The 20,969-nt window shown below is 34.0% G+C and overlaps 1 protein-coding gene across 1 annotated transcript; it reads left to right on the plus strand.

The window, feature by feature from the left end:
* Positions 1-13,632: 13,632 nt before the first annotated feature.
* On the plus strand, positions 13,633-14,505 carry LOC122269715 (general transcription factor II-I repeat domain-containing protein 2B-like). The gene has a single exon (XM_043044089.2). The coding sequence runs from the start codon at positions 13,633-13,635 to the stop codon at positions 14,503-14,505; it is 873 nt and encodes a 290-aa protein (XP_042900023.2).
* Positions 14,506-20,969: the final 6,464 nt, after the last annotated feature.

The following is a 20,969-nucleotide window of genomic DNA, read 5'->3' on the forward strand; positions in this document are numbered from 1 at the left end:
ATACAACACCAAGGATACTCACAATTCAACATTCTAACACTTCAACACCTGCTTGGAGTTCTAAAAATCTTGAAGGGAGATTCCAGAGGGAAAGAATTTCCCTCTGGAATCTCCCTTCCAGAGGGTACTAACATGTATTCATGAACTAATATGTAATAACTAACATGTATTCATGAACTAAGGACAAGCACAAAACACAAAGCCAACTGATGACACTTACAGCTTTTAGAAATAAAATAAATAATGCCGCAGTGGCCAAGAGTATAATTTTCTACAACAGGTGCAATGCATTGAAAGGATATTTTACTTTTTTCATTCTTCTTTTGAAAACACCAGAGTTTTCAATAGTTTTGTATAGGAAGGTGTTAACTTTTCGCTGCAGTGGGGAGGGGGGGGGAAGCTTTTATTATCCAAACAACAATAGTTTGTGGTCTTGAACACTTTTCTCGAAAACTTCGAGAATGAAGTAGTGCAACGCTGTGTTTTTTTTAAAGGTTATAATTTTTAAATAACATTATGCCGAAACGTAAGAAGGCATTGAGTGAAAAATCAAAAATTGCTGCTCATATCCGATTCGGAATTAAGCGAGTTAATCTGGTGAAGATGATGGATGGCTGAAAGAGTTGATTGAAAATGAAGGCTCATATTTCCTAAAAATAGATGAGGATTTAGAGCAATCCGCTGCAGGCTTAAAAGAAGCAAAAAAATCTGAAGACAATGATATTTTTACATGGAAGGATTACGTAAATAAAAACTTGATTCCGCCACCTATTTCCCACAGTGGTGGATGACCATGCCATGATTTGCCTGAAAGATTTAATCAGTTAGATTTTTTTAAACTATTAGTCACTCCCGATATGATTTATTATACGACTCCCGATATGATTATGATGGTAGCCCTGGATTCGGTGAATCCAGGGCTACCATCAATTCCTTGGTACCACTTTCGAAGAGTTGTGGGGTGAGGCAAACACGAAAATTTTTTTCTAACATAGAGAAAAAAAAAATTCTAACACGAACAAATCAGAATAAACACAAGCAAATATGCGAAGTTTACGCAAGATAAAAATTCTTAAAGAGACATAAGCCTAGATATCAAAGACTTTGATGAAGACACAGATGAGACAGATTCAAAAGATTTTCCTCCAATCACAGACTAACAGGAGCTGTAGAACTTCACAGTGTCTTTTCACAATGAGCACAAATAAACTTCCACGACCCACAGACTATTGGTCTAAAGATCCTCTGATGTCAAATGTATTCATCAAATCAATTATGTCGAGAAAAAGATTTTTGTAAATTTGGCGGTGTCTGCATCTATCCGACAGTTGAAGCAGAAGTGCGGGCGAGCCATGAAAACTATCATGGAATGCAGAAACTTAACCCTTTTATGGCAGGCATTAGAATAAATTTTCAAAAATGTATAAATCCAATGATGTCTCAGTCGATGAAGCCCTAATAAAATATATGGGAAGACTGGACATTGTTCTGTATTTGCCCCGGAAGCTGGGAAAGCGTGGAATAAAATTTAGAATGCTCTGTATGTCAGTTTTTGGCTATGTTCTGAACTTAGAAGTTTATTGTGGTAAAAACGACAAGGTGCGAAGAAGTGAAAATGGGTTAGGATATGACACCGTACAACATGTGTGCAAATGTCTGGAGAAAAAAAACATGTTACAACATTTATTTCGACAGATTCTTGGTGAATGATTTGTTAGAAAAAACACATATTGTTGCGGCACTTTGAATCAGGCACTAAAATCTTTACCGCAGAACATCACATAAAGCTCCCTACAACTGGAATGTCAAAATCAGTCCAGTGTGTAGAATCTCCTAATATTGCCCGCACTCTTTGGAAGGATAAAAAAGAGATTGCTCTTTTTTCTTCGAATTCGCATTTAAAAGAAACTGCCTCGCAAAGAGGGGTACTGCTACTGCTTCCACGTTAAGACGTTTGGATACAGTGCATCATACGGCTTTACGTATATGTAGTGGCGCATTCCGCACCTCACCAGTAGAGAGTTTATATGTCATTTGTCACCAATCATCTCTCGATTTTCGTCGCATGCAATTGTCTTTAGCGTATTACTATCGTGTGAAATCCTGCAAATCTCACCCTCTAAAACACGATGTCCTTCCATCAAGCTTGGAACGATTGTATGACGCCAAACCTTCATATGTCCGTCCATTTCATGCTCGCGTGTGTTCTCTCATACAAACATTTAACATTTGTGAGGTGCCAACACAATCAATAGATCATCTTCTCATACCACCATGGATCATCTCACCATATCGGTTTTATTCCCTTTTTAAGTTGTACAGTAAATCTAATGTTGCATCCATCATTTATCAACAAATATTCAATTCTCATCGCCACCAATATTTTGAGTATATGCCTGTATATACTGACGGGTCAAAATCGACGGGATACGTAGGCTGTGGTGTCATCATCGCTGATGATACTTATAGCTACAAGATCCCAGATATTTGTTCCGTCTTCACTGCGGAAGCTGTTGCCATCCTTTTGGCATTGCGGCTGATTTCTTCACGCTCCGAACGAAAGTATTTTATATACTCCGATAGTAAGAGCGTTTTGAACCAGTTAGAAAATTTTCGCAGTGATACTCACCCAATCTTATGCTTCATTAATCATTTATTAATCGCTCTTCACAAGAAGGGATTTAATATTTCATTTTGCTGGATACCGAGTCACGTCGGTATCCCAGGGAATGAGTTGGCTGATTCTGCAGCACGATCTGCAACTACTGAATTAACAATATCTGTACCATTCTCAGACATTAAACTACATGTTCGACAGCTCATCTCGTCCCTTTGGCAACAGCATTGGGACCTTCAAACTCAAATTAAACTTCATAACATCCAACCATATATAGACCCCTTACCTGTATTACGTTTACGTAATGCAGATGTAAAGCTTAATCGTCTCAGAATCGGCCACACTCGACTCACGCATCTTCATCTGTTGTTTGGAGAATCTCCTCCCAAATGCGACTCTTGCAATACTTTACTTACGGTTCATCACATTTTAACCATTTGTCCTTGTTTTAACTAACATCGTCTTACCTTTTTTAATAGCACGATTTTATGTATGAAGGATTAGTTAGATGATATTCATCATCCTAACATTTTCGCATTTCTGCGAGCTATTGGTATTTTATATTGTATATAACTGTTTTATCTGATTTTATTCACTCTTATTTCCTACCCATGCACCGTTTTACCTTTTCTGTGTATTTAATAGAATTACGCTTTTATCGATTTTATGAACTTTTAAAAATACGTGTCTTGAGATAAACAATTTTATTCGTTTCATTTATTTTATGACAATGAAACTATTATGTGCAATTTACCATTAGATCTAACTCAACAAATTGTTTGGCGCAGCATATCCTCCTTTGGATCTTGTGCCATAAAACTTCTACATTCAATCAATCAAGCCTCGCAAAGAGGAATTGGAGGGGAAAAACACGAAGTTAAATGTCCTATTTCATTTGTAAAGAACAAGTCAAACATGTGAGGTGTTGGTCTAGCAGATCAAAACAGAAAATAATACAACACTACAAGAAAGAGTAGAAAATGGTGGCAGTATATATTCTGGTTCCTGCTGGACACTGCTGTTAATAATTCGTTTATTTTATACGAGGGTTGTAAATTAAATAGTCGCAACTTAACCTCACAACTCACAGAAGGGCGGGCATGCGCAAATAGGATCTGGGAGCGGTGAGATGGCGCTGTTGTCGATGTGTAGAGTGCAGAAAACAGTCGATCTGCTTAGAAGGGTAGTTGTTGTGTGGCGTTAAAGTGAGGAGTTTCGTTCCCATCGCTCTAAAGCATGTTTTTAAAAGGTGATCAGCGGTCGTGGCTTAAAATCGAGGTTGCCCGTGGCAAAAATGCAACAGAATGCTATCGAGGATTAGTGAAAGGCTGTGGCGCAAATGCTTTACCGTACAGTATTAATGAAAAAAGTAATTCTATGTGTAAATTGGCTTAAATGAGAATTCCAATTCTTCGGAAGAAACGAAATTCGCTATATTGGCATGACGATGTATGCGTTAAATCGATATTTCCAGATTTATCGCCCAATCCTAATCGGTAGTATACTTAATTTGTACGGTATTCATATTTAGTGAATTATAAGACGTTTGTGAATATTAAAGAAATCAGATGGGTAAAAAAATCAAATAGTAAGCAGCCGAGCATAACAAAGAATAAATTATATCACTTAAATACAACCAAAATAAAATGCATCAGTTGCTACTAAACTATGAACCACAAGTGTTTAAAGTTCAAACTCAAAATAGATCAACGAGACTGTTGCGAATAAACAATCAATTACAACGGTTAAACTCAATACCTGAATTTAATAAATTTAAATATTTAAAAATTATTTTAAGCAATACCTATACAACTCAAAAAAGTCAATCCAACCTTTAGTTGAATATATGTTTTATCGTTATGGTAAAAATAATTATGAATAATATTATAAACACTATAGAGAAACTAAAATAAATAAATTTCATGAAATATGTGTCAATTAGATGGCTGAGACTGTATTTTAGATACCAGTTACGATATGTTTGGTTCATAGTTGCTGGTTGATATTCTCAAAATTGATTCCAAATGTTCATCAGTTAATTTGCTTCTTGTTTATATTCATCAATGAAAACGTTTGTTCACAAATATATGTGCTACCAAACATTGTAGCACACACATACTTGCATTTTTTTTTAATGTTTTCAAATTCAGATGGCAAGGTTTTATAAAATTCCAGAAGTCCCAATTCCCTAAAATTCGACTTATGTATATCAGAGATCTTAAGATCAATTAACTCTAGCTGAATTTCTTCTGCGGCTTCATCAATTGAAACACCAAATGGATCCCCAAACAGTTTTATTCTGTCCTTTTTTGTTTCAAAGTCTATAATTCGTTTTTGAAATGAATCTTGGAGTACTTTCATTTGATGGGAATAATCTAAGACTTTATCTGGGTGTACTTTTTTTTAAAATACGGGAAAGTTAACGAAATTCTGGCTCTCCAGCTGTTTTAAAAATAAGCTTAACTTTAACTTATCCATCGACTTTCATTTACAGGTTGAGAAATAACTTGATTTTTCCCCATTATTTTCTTATTTAAGTCATTTAAATGCCCTGTTATGTCAACTAAGAAAGCCAAATCACGGACAAAGCTTTCTTATTTCAAGAATCGCGTTGGCTTTCCTTTCTCTTCAAGGAATGTTATGACTTCATTCAATACATCTGCAAATTTTTTTACAGATTCTCCACGACTCAACCGTCGTACCTCTGAATAGTATTGCAAATCATTATGCAATGCATTGGAATTTGACAACATATCCTTAAACTGGCTATGATTGAGCGTATGAGCACGAATGAAATTAATTGCCTCTGTCACCATCTTCATCCGTCTTTCAAACCCTCATTCCTTACCACAGAGCTGCTCTTGGTGTATAATGCATTTCTTTTCGCTTAAATGTTGACGCAGTAAACCGACCATTCCATTTCTTGCCATCATCTTTGCTGGAGCACCATCGGTTGTAATGCTGACAATTTTGTTCATATCAAGATTTTGAGATTTACATAAATTTAATACTGAAGATAAAATATCTGCACTAGTTGTTGTGCTCTTCATGAAGCTCATTCATAGTTCCTTCAGTTACATCAAAATTGTCGGCTACGCCTCTAACAAATAGTAAAAAGCGCGCTGTCAAAGTAATATCCGTAGACTCATCAACTGCCAAAGAAAAATATTTAAATTTAGAGACAGCATTTTGCAGCTGTTCAGTCAAATCTTCTGGCAGATTTTTAACTCTTCTCTGAATTGTTGTTCTACTTAAGCTAACATTTTTGAAATTGTTTGCAGCATCAGGGCAAAGCTTTTCAGCAGCTATCATTAAGCATTCTTTTGAGAAATCACCACCACTGACAGGCCTTCTCGTTTTAGCGATGAGGGTCGCTATTTTTAGACTAACTTCAACTCAAACATCTAATTCCTCTGAGACTTTTTTAAACAAACCTTTCTGCGCAATTAGAGAATGGTTTAAAGTTTCATATTTTTTTTGCATCATTGCTATTTAAATTAGCGAATGTTGGGTGTTTGCTCTCATGTCTTTTCAGATTATATTCCTTGCATGCACTGATAGTTGTGTTGCATATTAGACATGTAATAATATTTGCAGACTCTACAAAAAAAATACTTAAGTCCCCACGAATCAGAAAACTTTTTATTTTCTTCTGCTATTTTCCATAATGTAAAATCAAAATATAATTTATGATTTAAAAAAAACTAGGAGGCTCCGCCCCCTGCTCGCCAACCCCCGAGAATTGCTACGCAATCCCATGTGGTTCACGCCGTGAACCATGGCTCGCTGCACTCGCTCGCCAATGAACACAATGTTCTAGCACAAAGACATAGTATATTATCATCAAAGACATAGTACTGTACTTATGTACAAGAATTCTATCAATGTTCTTATTGGCTTTTAAAGAAGTATATTAGCTAATTAGATTGTACATGGTGAAAAAATCAAAACATTAGCTAAATGAGAAACATATTAGCAAAATAAATTATCAAATATTGCAGTAACTCGCCTAAATTCAACTAAATGTGTACAATAAATTAGTTAATGCTAGAAATTCTGAAAGTTTTAGAAAAAAATTTTAATATTTAAAAATATAAACTTTAAACCCTAACTTTTCCTTGTGAGATAATAACCCTCAAAAAGTCTCTCATTTTCAAGAACACAAAAATGTGTTTTATCGCCCTAATGAAATATTTTTTGGTGATCAGCATTATTGAAATCAATTTCTAATTAATTAACATTTGTGATAAAGTACATAACATTTTAGAACAAAATAAGGATGTTTTACATACAATAAATTGAAATGCATGGCTGTTAGCATTACCCGAGAAATACCACGTGGAGGTCGCCATGCTGCATTTCTAATCGGGGAGTTTTAATTTTGGCAGTTCCCCTTGCCTACTGCCAATAGAAGTTTCAATTAAATTTTTTCCAAAAAACATTTTTTTCTGCAAAGCTCTAAGAAATTAACACTAAGCATTTAGAATTTCTTTGAAAACACAATTATAGATTTAGCATCTTGGAGCAATTACTGAAAGGCTGTCAAATGACTTAACTCTTGACAGGCCAACATAAAGTTGTCCATGACTAAAAACTTGTTTAGTCAATACTAAACTGATTTTCTCAAAAGTCTGACCTTGTGACTTATTTATAGCCTAATTAATTCCTAATTGGGTATAATATAAAAAAAACACAACTACTTCCACTTAGTAGGAATAACATTTACCATGACGCAATGCTAAATTCTATGCCACTCTCCACATAAATGCCACTATCCACATAAATCAATTATTAATCAAAAATCGAATATCAATTACTTTTCTTTATAATGCAATAAAATCTGGCGAGCAGCTATTTAAACGATCAAACACTTCGTTTGTTTACTTGTGGCTTGAAGTTAGGCTCGTAGAAAATGCCGTTCATGGGTTAAATTTAGTAGGAATAACACAACCTGTGACGTAGGCTATAGTATACCCAATTGAGTTTAAATTAAATATTATCATGTTTTTAGGGCATGAATCTGAATTGAACAACCTGATAATACTCACTCTGGTTATTGTTTCCGTTTTTAAAGGAGCTATATGTTGAGCCACCTCATGTGACATTTGCCATGTGACATTTTTAGCAGCAATCATTGATCGATTTTCTAACGTTGCCATTCGGGGAGTTGTAATGAGGCTTTTTTTTTGGTGCCGTGTAAGAGAAATATATATATAGATCCTTAGAAGTGCAGCTTTAAGAACTAGCATAACAGAATCAGCTGTTAAAATGGGAAATTAAACAAGAAGTTTCGATTCTAAGTCCCAAAACAGAAACTAAGACAACGACAGGTAGGAGGGAGGGAGTTCAGGAGTTTCTTTCTTTTTAAAGTTTTTTTTTTTTCTTTTGCAAATATAACTCGTATTTTATTTATTTTTGTTAAGCGAAAATCGCTGCAGAAATTTGATGCCCTTAAATTAGCGAAGGATGTTTGATACAGATAGTTTGAATATTAAGGTGTTATATTTAAATTTTCATAAAATTGTTATTTCAGCTGTGCAGTCAAAAGGGATCTTTTCTAAATTAAATCGGAAATCGCTTAACAGTAACGATTGAATTTCCGTTTTGAAGAATAATACTAGTAAAAAAAATTATAAATAATAATTTTAAATAGCTTTTAAAACTTTCGTTAACGTTTACTATTATTATTAGTTTAATAAATTTTATTCCAGGTGTTCTAGCTGTTTCATTTTTAGCATTTTTATTTATTTTTAATTTTTCATAATCGAGTTGTTATTACATAAATCTCTGGATCCTTTAAATTAAAAGTTACCAACAGTTTATCTTAAATTTAAGTTTTATCACATTTTACATTATCGAAGAGTGTAACATTCATTAGGGAAATATGATTAAAATGACAAAGAATATGGGATAAAAATTACCATTCTTTATACACGGGTGTGGTTCATTTTCGTTCTTCAAGTCTAAACAACAAGTTTTATTATTATAACACCCTGGTGTGGTTCGTTTAACTGAAATATATTTATTTTATTTTATTAATCCATTCAATATCATTAGCATGAAATCTGATTGTTTAGAATTCTTTTTTATTTTCTTTCTCTTGCTTTTTTTTAACTGTGTTTCACGTAATCGATGACATAGTTTATTGTTAAAATCATTTTTTTAATGATTAAACACCGTTTCAACAATACGATTTTTTTACTAAACTGTAATTCTTATATTTAATTAAAGCAAAAATACTTACGAGGAGCGTGATCCAAACATCCACGAACGAAACACAAAGGTCGACAGAGAAGTGCAATAAAGAGTGAAATCGCGGGAAAAACGAATTCGAAAGTAATCGAAAAAAAGAAAAGGGAAGGAATCGCTGATTTTTTCCCTTTCTTTTTGTTAGATATTAAAATACTTAATAAAAAAAGAAGAATAAATAGATATAAAAATAAGATTTTTTTAAACATTTTTTTCATTATGTACAAAATGCGATCGCGGGCGGCAGATTGTGCGTATAGGGTGCATATCACAACTTACTGTATTGTATACACTTTAAATCTAGAATTCGCGAAATATTTTCTTGTTTTCGAAGTTTGTACACTATTTTTTTTTATTTATATAAGTAATGTAAGTTTTTCAAATTTTTTTCAACTTGAAATTATTTACATATTTTAAAAATGTGAATTGTTCATATTTTTTTAAAAATTTTATTGCTTTACAATCGCATTTCCCCCCCCCCCCTTCATTTTAGTAGTGTAAGGTATTTTATTAGTTATTTTTTGAAAATGAGTGTGTGTATGTATATATATATCGCTCAATTTGGTTCAAAATAAAAAACTAAGACTCATCACAGGTTCTACGATTTCAATCCCTATTCCTGCCATGCAGCTACAGACAGAAATTTATAATTTTTCTAACAGACGAACTTATGCTGCCCTTTCTTTTGGTGAAAGATTGTTGAGAAAGGAGCAATTTTGGCTGTACTTTATTCTTCCTCAAACTAGACTCAAATCTCAACATTCTTTTCTTTTTGAGTACCGGAGACTTGCAGAGATCTTTGAGGTCTCCTACTCCAAACTTTGCGTCGATAGGCCGCCGTTGAAAATTCACTTGATACCGGAGAAGATACACAATTTTTATATGAAAATCCCTATTTTCCATCAAATAGGATCTGGAGTCGAGGTTATTAATTTTCTCCATTAAATATGATTACTTTATTTTGATTTTTTTTTATTTTATGTTTATGATTGTAGGCCTCGTATCACGGCGACAGTGAGGATGTACAAGCACACAACTCCGATCATTATCACATCGCTTACGTATTTTTATTGACAACTCTTTTTTTTATTTGCACTTATATTTTGCTTATTATTTCTCATAAAATGTTTTTATTTATTTTTTAAAAAGGGTTGAGGATGCTATTATATTAGAAGAACCGTTTTTAGAGCTGGAGTTAATCCAAACCGTCTGTCGAATAATGTGAGAATTAATCCTATTGAGCTCGATCTCAGCGCAGTCCGAGATTTATTTTCTGCTATAATTCGGCGCATTACCCGGGATTAAAAATTATCTGATCTGACTCGAATATGCATTCAGACAGAGGGGTCTTGATAAGCCAATCAGTACGAGTATTAAGTAATTTGCACATCTCACAGCGGAAAAAGTAATGGCTGAAATTGTCAAAGCTATTCAATCTAAGGAAAAAATAAAATTAGACAAGGCTTTAATTAGTCGACGTCATTACAAAAAGACGTCCTATAGGCGTCGGCTGAACGAACATAAAAGTGATAAACATAAACGTTGACAGGTACTCTAAAAAATCAATTTTGACTGCAACAGAAGACGATGAGGGTCTTTGTTGTGCTAAAGCCATTATATACGCTTTGGCACATAAAAAAGGTGACTTAAGAGCAATAAATGCACTAAAGGACAGACGGTGACCTGCTCTAACAAACCAAACCAAAGCCCTGTTCTTGGCCGCGAATGTTCCTGTTGGACCATGCACTCTTAACAGAAATAAACACCTCAAAATTCAAATTGCTGTATTTTCTGCTGAAAATCTAAACCAAGTAAGAAAAAATGATCTTCTATCAATTTTTCTTCTATTTTCGTACGTACTTTTGTTATTATTCACTTACTTATTTTTATTTCAGTTTATCTACAAAGGAGAAGCACAGGACGTGAGAATAAATTTGTGGCTCCAAGATCATCATAAAGTCTGCTAAAGGGTTCTTTGCCGCAAATTTTTTCTGTACGGAATGCGACAAACCATTCAATAGAATGGAAGACCACCGCTGTGCAGCGCTTTGCCCTATATGCTTAAGAGGTGAATGTTTACTAAATATAAGTCTCAGGAGGTGCAACGATTGCGACAGGCTATGCAGATCAGAGGATTGTTTTAAAGCTCATAAAGCAGTGTCCGGAATACAAGAAAGGTCTATTTGTGACCGGGTAAGTATTACTCTTATTTTCATAACGTATTTAATTTCCCCAAGATTTTTATAGTTATTAATTAATTAATTAGCTTATTTATCAAAGTACTTATTAATTTATGACTGTATATATAGATTTCTCAGGGCAGAAAATGCTGCAAAGTGATTCATTGGAGAGACTGCCTATGCGAAGAACACCAATGTGGTACAAGTTCTTGCGGAAAATATGTAGATGCCACGAAGCATCTATGTCCAACCAACCGAGTAGTCCAACCAAAAAATTCGAATGATAAGATCGTATTCTTTGAATTTGAAACTGATCAAGAATTCGGAGAACATCAAGTAAATTTTGCGGTAGCACAGTACTCCAGTGGTGAAGAATTTTTAAAGGTTACGATGCTTGTGCAGAGTTTTGTACCTGGCTCTTTTCATTGAAACATCAGGGATATACAGCAATACCACACAACATGAAAGGGTATGTTTTTTATGGTAGACGGAAAAAAAGGTCCCGGAAAAAAAGGTACCTTCATAGGGAAAATCTGTAGGGATATTTCCCCTCTCGCTTTCTGGGCAGCATGAATGCTTCTCGCTGTTTCAATGAATATTCTTTTTATCTGTAATAATTCAGATTAGATCATTGAGGTAAGGAGAAGGGTAAGGGCTGGTTGTATTACGCTTTTTTTTTTTTAAATTTTATTTCATTTATTTATTCTTCTTTGATTATTTTTTAAAGCGGGAAGATACTATTTAAATTTTTCAATAATGTTTTACTTTTTTTTTTTTGTTAATTTTTTTAAGTGAAAAATGTGTTATTTTCTATTTTAAATTATATTTTGTGAAGAAGTTGCTAATGTAAGGCTTAAAGTAGCCAATCGGGGAAGTTTGGAGAATTTATGTGTTGGATGTTTATTCGTGATTGGAGGTGAAAGTATTGGTCCTTTTTAATTAGTTAAAAACGCGCGACACGAAAAAAAAAAAAAAAAAACATGCACGGAACAGCAAAATGCGCTTCAATCTAATCTTCTCATTTCAAATATTTTCCCCTACAGAATTTTCCCTACACAGGTACCTTTTTTACCGGGACCTTTTTTTTCCGGGGACCTTTTTTTCCGGGACCTTTTCTCCCAGGTACCTTTTTTTCCGGGACCTTTTTTTCCGTACCTTTTTTTCCTAGAACCGTATTTAATTGTCCAATGCATACGTCCAATATTGCATGTTTGCATTCACGCCAGAATGTAGAAATTTGTATGATTGTATAGGTCATAGGTGGGGAACCTGCGGCCTCCGCGAGGTTCTTGTGCGGCCCTTTGCCACCTAGTACAAAATAGTAGAGTTCGTTTCAAAAAACAACTATTGTACATCAACGCCATGACAGTTGTGCGAAAAATCCCGCCAAAGACTGAAAATTCCACAATGTTTATGTAATTTACATATCTAAAAGAAACGAATAATGTTCTATGTAATATTTATTTGAAAATAAATTAAAATTACAAAATACTATTTACAAAATTTGTTGGTTTCAGATCTCCCATTTGAGTGTCACATCTTGCTTTGGCTTCTCTGACTCGCATCTCTCAACGCTTCCCTGTTGCGATCTTCAGCAAACTGTAGTTAACAGTGCGCGCTTATAACAGTTACACGGCTTATAACAGTTGTTAAAGATATTATTTGATATTCGTTTTTTTAACCATCATGTCAAATAGTAAGAGAAGAAAATTAGGTGATAAAAACAGAACATTTAATGTAGTTAGATTTGTTCTTTACTGCTGAGAAAGATAAAATGATGTGCTTGTTGTGCAATACAGTTTTAAATACTTTAAAAAAAGCGAATGCAAATAAACACTATTTGACTCATAAAGAACATAAATATTTCGCTTTAGAAGGTGAATCACGAAAAGCTGCACTTCAAAAGTTGAAAAATGAGAAGCATCATCAGCAGGCATCTTTTAGTGCCTTTGTAAATCAAAATTCCGCTGCAGTTGCTGTTACGTATAAAATAGCATATATACTTGGAAAAAGGGGCAAACCATTTAGTGACATTGAAATAATTAAAGAATGTATTGTTGAAGCAGTGAGTATGTTAGATCCAAGAAATGTCGACAAATACAAACAATTACCTCTTTCAAGAAGAACTGTAACAGATCGACAGCACGAATTAGCGCAAAATATAACAGAGCAACTTCATACAATTATACAAAATGAAGATGTTTATTTTTCAATTGCTTTAGATGAAAGCACTGATAAAACAGATTCGGCACAAGTTTTATATTTTATTCGTGCTATAACTAAAGATTTTCAATGTTACGAAGAACTACTTGCGTTGGGTACACTAACTGGAAGAACTCGCGGATCGCGGAAGCCGATATTTTCGAAAACTTCAAAGAAGTATGTAATAAATTACAATTGAATGTCAGTAATTTAGTCAGTGTCTGCACCGATGGCGCACCTTCCATGAGAGGTAAAAAAGAAGGATTCGTTGCTTTGTTAAAAAAGGAAAACTTAAACTTGAAAAAATTGATATCATTTCACTGCATTTTGCAAGACACTCTGGATAGAACCATTGCCATTGTCAACTATATTAGCGTTAATGCAATGCGTCATCGTGAATTTCGGCAGATGCTCTCTTTAGATGAGGAAACGTATAGTGTTGACCTACCATACTACTGCAATGTTCGCTGGCTATCAACAGGTCAGATTTTGATAAAAGTTTTGTCTTTACGACGACAAATTTTAAACTTTTATCAAGAACAAGGAAAACAATGTGATCTATCAGATGAAGTATTTCTCAGAAACCTTGCATTTTTGTCTGATATGATGACAAAACAAAACAATTTAAATATTTGCCTGCAAGGTGAAACGAGGTATATTTATGAAATGTGGCAAAAGATCCAAGCGTTTAGAAAAAAATTATCATTTTTCAAAACATTGCTTTGTCGATCGGAAATATCTGCACAACACTTCCCGGAGCTAGCTAAAATGTTAAATGAGCAGAACTGTGAAAATAAAATATTCGAAGAATATGTAGGTGTCTTGGATTATTTAATAGAAGAGTATACTAAAAGATTTTCTGATTTTGACGAGCACACTCCTGCTATGAAACTGGCATTTGAACCACATTTAATAGATATATCCGAGGCTCCTGCAGAACTACAAATGGAGTTAATTGATTTAGGGGAAGATAGTATCATCAAATCCCTTTTTAAAGCTAAAAAGGATTCCATAGAAATCTGGAAAAATGCTGTTGAATATCCATGCCTTCGAGAACATGCTCGCCGTTTACTTTCCTGCTTCGGAAGTACCTACTGTTGCGAGACAACATTTTCTCTCATGTCAAAAATAAAAACAAATTTAAGAAAGCAAATTACAGGTGCACATTTAGAGGATCAATTAAAGCTGTGTGTTACGAAGCTTGATCCAAATATACAATTACTGTCAAACAAAAAACAAAGCCAAATAAATCACTAACTTAGTGAATAAAAAAATATTTTTTATTGTATTTTTTATAATGTTTTTATATTATTTTATATGTACATTATATTTAAAATTTTGTAGTATTATATTTTATTTTTTCTATATAATGCAATAAATTGTTAAATCTATAGAAAAACTATAATAATTTCACAAAAGTCACTTTCTTAGGTCAATCAGCTTATGCGGCCTCTCTTATTGCTGCCTAATTTAAATGTGGCCTCTAATGGTAAAAAGGTTTCCCACCTCTGGTATAGGTTTTGTATGAATAAGCCCATACTTCAACTCGTCGTAAGTAGTTTCTTTCAAAATAATCTCGAAAACTTTTTGAAAGTTGATTTCTTGAAAAAATTTACATATGATAACACTATAAAAGTGTTATGATCTGGTTCTGATAACAGACGTCGTGTGATCCTTCCAAGCGTTGTAGAATGACTCAAGTATCATCCGTCATAAGAACCTTGGGTGAGATATTCTCATAAATACGTTTAATGGTATTAAAAGTTACAGAAATAGCAATGTATACCTACCTGCTACTTTTATAATAAATGCAGCAGGAAAGCCTGCTGTTTTATCGTCTAAAACTACAATGGCAGCAAGATGAGTGAACTCAATACAAATAACATCATTCCCATATTGAGTTAACATATGAGTCTGAGAAGAGTTCACTATGACCAAGAGGAAGTCCTCTGGGGTTAATATATGTGTTGAACTCTGTGGTTTATATAACACAACTGGAGACTCTTCGCTGTTTTTCATACTCTCCGCCTAAGTTTCCACTCTCGTGGGGTCAAGAACAACATTACAAATAATATTGTACTGATTTTTTTATGTTTAAAATGTCTTTTCTGGTCAAGAGATAGACTGCATGCAATGGAATCACGGATATCATCTACTATAGCTGTTATAGGTACTTTGTTCAACAATTTAGAAGCAACGCCATTTCTCTGTTGTTCACTAAACTTCATTCTCACGTCATTCTTATGGTCTTATGTCCGTTATTGTGTATTCTACAAAGAGAGATTTTTTTTCTTCCTACAACCCTTATCAAAGCAGGACAGTTACAATTAATTTTGTTGCTACCCATACATTTTATGTTTCTCTCACCAGTACCTCTTGAATTAAACATTCCATTCCGATGACATTAGTAGTAGATTGTATTATAATTACCATTCTCTTTCTATTCAGGACAAACATAATATGATTTTCGTATTCAATATTTTCTTTCCAAGAAAAAAATAAGTTGAACGAAAAAATTTCTAAAATTTCCTTCTGGATTTTAATATCATGTGTCTGTTCAACATGAAATTCCATTTTCGCTTTCTTTTCATATTCAACACATTTATGTTGAATATCCTCCATTGTAAACTACAAATAACAAACAATAATTAACTTTAAAGTAAAAAAATAAATAAATAAAACGACAAAAACAAAACAGATAATAATTAAAAATATATATAACGAAACATTTCAACAAATAAGGTATTTTAATCTCGTTCGAAAACGATAGCAAACGTCGAAAAAAATAAACAAATACAAAGGTGACTGCCGACCTTTGAAATTTAGCCAAGGAGGCAAATGGAAAAAATCCCCAATATTCGATGCGTAATTTCCCTCCTTCCCAATTTTTTATATTCTGACTTAACTAAGTTTTTTACATTATATAATCTTCCTCTTAGTCGCTTGTTAAATACAAATATATATACAGTGTTCTCTCTTTACCCTTTGTGTAAAAATAAGTTGCCTCTCTTAAAAAATCTGTCTTTTTATTCACAATCCATTTTTAAAGAAAATTAATTCACTGTTTAAATAATTTCACTCTGGTAAAATTATCTGTGTTTATAGGCTTAACTCGGATAACTATTATAAATATTTATTTTGTCAATATTATCCTCAACTAGCTAAATTTTTAAAAGTTTCTCTTTTCTCGGGGAAAAGAGGTATATTAATAAATTTTTAAACGATTTTAAAATTTTTTCAATAAATACTTTTTTTTTTTAAAAAAATGCACCTTTAAATGTTTGTCTCATAATTTTCAGTTTAAATAATAGAAAAAAAGTTTTCAAGTTGTTTATCAATTGTTCATTTTTTTAATTTACTTTTTTTTTTGAAAAAAATTTTACACCATGATTGTCTTTTAGAATGTCTTTATTTTACATAAACTGCAATATTTTTTTCTTATTTTGATAATAAGTGTGTACTAATTTTTGAAATACACACATAATATAGTATAAGAAGAATTTTTGAAGATCAAATTGTTTTTACATAATGTTACAAATTTGATAAATTTTAACGATGTTAAAAGCCCTATCAAATCTTAAAGTGCCCTTTTCTGTGCGGAAGCAGTTCTTTTTTTTTATTCCAAGGGAGAACTCTGTATAAATGTTTATAATTGTGTAATTTACAAATTACTTGCAATTAGAAGAAAAATTCATTCATTCGTTTTTGTGCCATTTCTGATTAAATTTAGTTAAAAATTATACAACTTACAAAATAATTTATAAAATATTCAGTAATTTAAATTAAAAAATTCTCTCACTACCTTAGTGCGCATTATTATAAATTTTAAGTTCTAAACTACACTCATGTCCATAAATTAAGGATAATGAAGTTCAGGCGCAGAAAGAGACAGAAGCCAAACAAATTTGACTTATTTGTAAAGTCTATGTATTAAACAAGAGGTAAAGAGCAAAAAAGATGCTATATGTTTGACATAATTAATAAAAACTGCGATTTTTACTCCCTGGAGCAAATTAAAAAAAAAGAACCTATTTACAAAAAACAGTATAACATGGTTAGTATGATGGTTAATACGGAGTATGTCTCCCGGACGATGCAATACAGGCCGTACAACGCCTAGGCATGCTGAGTATCAAATTATCAATCTGATCTTGGGGAATATTACACCACTCATCAAGCAATGCCCTCCAAAAGTCCGGTAGACAGGTGGGAGGGGTTGACGGGCTGCAATTCGTCGGCCAAGCATATCCCACACATGCTCTATTGGATTCAAGTCCGGTGAGTATGCTGGCCAATCCATACGGGTGATATCCTCCGATTGAAGGCATTCGTCTACAATGTTTGCACTGTGAGAACGGGCGTTGTCGTCCATAAACAGAAATTCAGCACCCATGGCGCCCCGAAACAAACGTACATGTTGTTCCAGAATGACATCCCTATAGATGTGGCCTGTCATCGTTACACTCTGAACATGCAGGTCAGTTCTGGAACCAAGAATAATTCCTCCCCAAACGAGCCATCCTGCACCACCGTAACGGTGTCGTTCAATTGTGTTGTCTTGGTGGTAACGGGTACCTGGCGCTCTCCATATGAAAGTCCGGCGAGAATCAGACTGCAAACTAAACCTGGACTCGTCGGAAAACATCACACAGGACCACTGTTGCGGTGTCCACAATGCATGCTCTCTACTCCAGGCTAATCGCAGGCGACAGTGAGTTGCGGTAAGTGGAACACATCTGACAGGCCTACGAGCATATAGACCAATGTGCCCTAAGCTTCTGTACACGGTCTGCCTTGAAACTGTCGCACTGGTAGCTGAAGAGAGCTGACGAGACAGGTCTGATGCTGTGCTCTGTCTGTTTCTTTTGGCAGTAACTGCCAAATACCGGTCTTCATTCGGCGTTGTAACTCGGGGGCGACCTGTGCTGTAACGTCTACTCACATAACCATCATCTTGGAATCGTTGCCAAAGCCTGGAGATGACACTCTGGGTGATTCCAAGTTCCTCGGATACTTCCTGCTGGGTACGTCCACATTCCAGTCGTCCGATGATTCTGCCACGTAAAAAATCATCCAAATGCTTCCTTTGTGCCATAACTATGCGGTTATTGCACTGAAAGGCTTTTAAAGCGCTTGTGAACAATTTTACTTCTTTGCCACCATTCCTTATATACCCCTCTCTTACACTCTCGTCATTGTGACGTACTACCAGCGTCATCTAGTGGTTTCTTGTAATTTGCATATTCTTCTTCAGGATGTGTGTCATAATTCTTCAGGTGAAATTTTAATTTAGAGTTTGATTTCCGTGTGATTCTGAATTATCCTTAATTTATGGACATGAGTGTATGTCATTTTATTGCTAAGGAAAAAAAAATCTTTATACCTATGCATTTTGCTAGATATAGGAGAGGCACATAACATTTGTCACATAATTTTTTTAAAATCATATAGTTAGTTTAGTTTTAATTACTCTCATCGCACAAATTTAAAAAATTTGTACTTTTTTTTTAACAATGTAATTTCAATTTCAAAATTTGAACGAAATCTCGTGAATACGAGAAGAAATAAAAATATGAGTTTTGAATTTCTTTTCATAAAAAATTGAATTATATTATATTTAAAAATAAATTCCTAGATTACGTTAAACATTGTTACGTTTCTATTCAGAATTTTCTAATCATTATTATATCAAAATATATTACTTATAATAGTAAAAATATATTACTTATTTATTGTGTTAATTTGTTTTTAGATCAATTAGTTACTCAAGTGTGACGCCCGGTGGCTGAGTGGAAGCGCTTCGCGCTCCCGTGCCACAGGTCCTGGGTTCGATCCTCGGACCGGGCAAGGTTGACTCAGCCTTTCATCCCTTCAGTGGGTTGATAAATGAGTACCAAGCATGCTTGGGAACTAAAAAATGGGGGTTTCGCGTTCGACTGACCACCAAACCGGAACATCAGCTCCTGCACCCCAGAGCCCAAGGTCAAGAAAACTGAGATGGGCACAGTAGGCCTTGGCGCTCTTTGGGCTGTCACGCCACTGAGTTTAGTTAAGTTTAGTTACTCAAGTGTGCGAAAAAGCGTGATTAGTTCTAGAGATACAACAAAAAGTGAAAAATAACATTAATGGGACATAACTCTCCAAAAATAGCTAGTGTGGGGGTAAATTAGCATGAGCCACAGAATTATGAAATAAAACTAAATTGCCAAAATAAACTAATTATTAAAAACTTTAAAATAAAGACAGGCCTAAAACATACTTGAACTTCCAAAATAGCTGGAAAAAGGAACTATGCGTCCTGAAGCTCGCATAAAAGCTAAAGTAATAAAAATAATATAAAACCTTGAAGAATTCGACTATTGAATTCTAAGGTTAACACGCTATACGAAATCGGTAATCCAACTGACAAGCAGATGAAATATTCCAGAGTTTCAGAGAGCATGCGTTACAAAGCAACAAATAACAAGAGATTTCTACTAACAAATTATTGGTAAATTATTCATCTACGGCTAAACATTATTCCAAAATTTTCAGAATAACAAACAAAACAAAAATTACGTGTTATGTCTTTATTTTTAAATAAATGTTTTTTACCATACACTTCTGCAAAATTTTCAGCCCTCGACCTTCGATTGACTTTCACAAAAACATAAAATGAGCACTTACTTGCACAGTTTTGGTATCGGAGTAGCATTTTTTTTTCTCACTGCTCTGATTTTCAATTTTTCCCTTAATTTTCGGGTTGCCAATTTCCCTCCGCTTGACTCATGCTTATGGCACACAGCTCGTGCTTTGTACATGTCATTTTTTAACGTGCAGCACATGTACATTTCCAAAATTGTGAACATCTCCAGTTAGAAGGGTCGCCTACTTGTTTCATTACATTAAAAATATTTTCGTTACTCATCCTCCTCTTTTTGACGACATGAAATGTGTTCATAACATGAAACGTGTTCAGTTGAATATAAAATAGGACTAATGGACTGAGTTCTTGGGTTGGGTAAAGAAGAGGATCTTTGCTGTTCGCTTTTATCCTCTCTGCTCGCGTAGTTTTATGGCAAGTATTTCACGCATAGGTCTAAACCCAGTCATACTCAAAATCCAAAAATACATCTCTCGACTATATGACAGAGGTTTCAATATTTAGCTCTGTTGGATACCATCCCATGTCGGTATACACGGGAATGAATGTGCTGATGTAGTTGCAAAAAGTACTCATAATATAAGCAGGAATGTTTTAGCACCATTGGACATCAAGCTAATTTGTAAATCATCAGTTTATCAAACCTGGAAAGAACACGAACCTGCTCCTATTTGTTCATTCTGTCAAGTTGTTATCACCATTAAGCATACTTTTACTGACTGCAGACGATTCAAATACTTGAGAAACAAATTTTTTGGCAGTTTTAACCCTGATCTTCAATCTTCACTTGGTGACCCTATACATCACAATCTTTTAAAATTTATCAAAGCCATAGGATTTTATCCTCTGCTTTAAAAAATAACACCTTAGTTTAACCTTGTGACCAAATTTTAACCTAGCGCCTGGCGCAGTATAGCCATTTCTGGCTCTTGCGCCAATAAAATCCAACCAACCAACTAAAAGGAATATTCGTTGTCTCCCCAAATGTTTGTTAAATGATTAATGGTACGACTTTGGTATTATCAAGAAGCAATTTATTGAAATCTTCTAAACTGACGCGCCTTGACTCGTTGTTTAA

Source organism: Parasteatoda tepidariorum, chromosome 3 (genome assembly GCF_982258835.1).
Source record: "Parasteatoda tepidariorum strain Cologne lab strain chromosome 3, Ptep-v5.0, whole genome shotgun sequence".
NCBI lineage: Eukaryota > Metazoa > Arthropoda > Arachnida > Araneae > Theridiidae > Parasteatoda > Parasteatoda tepidariorum.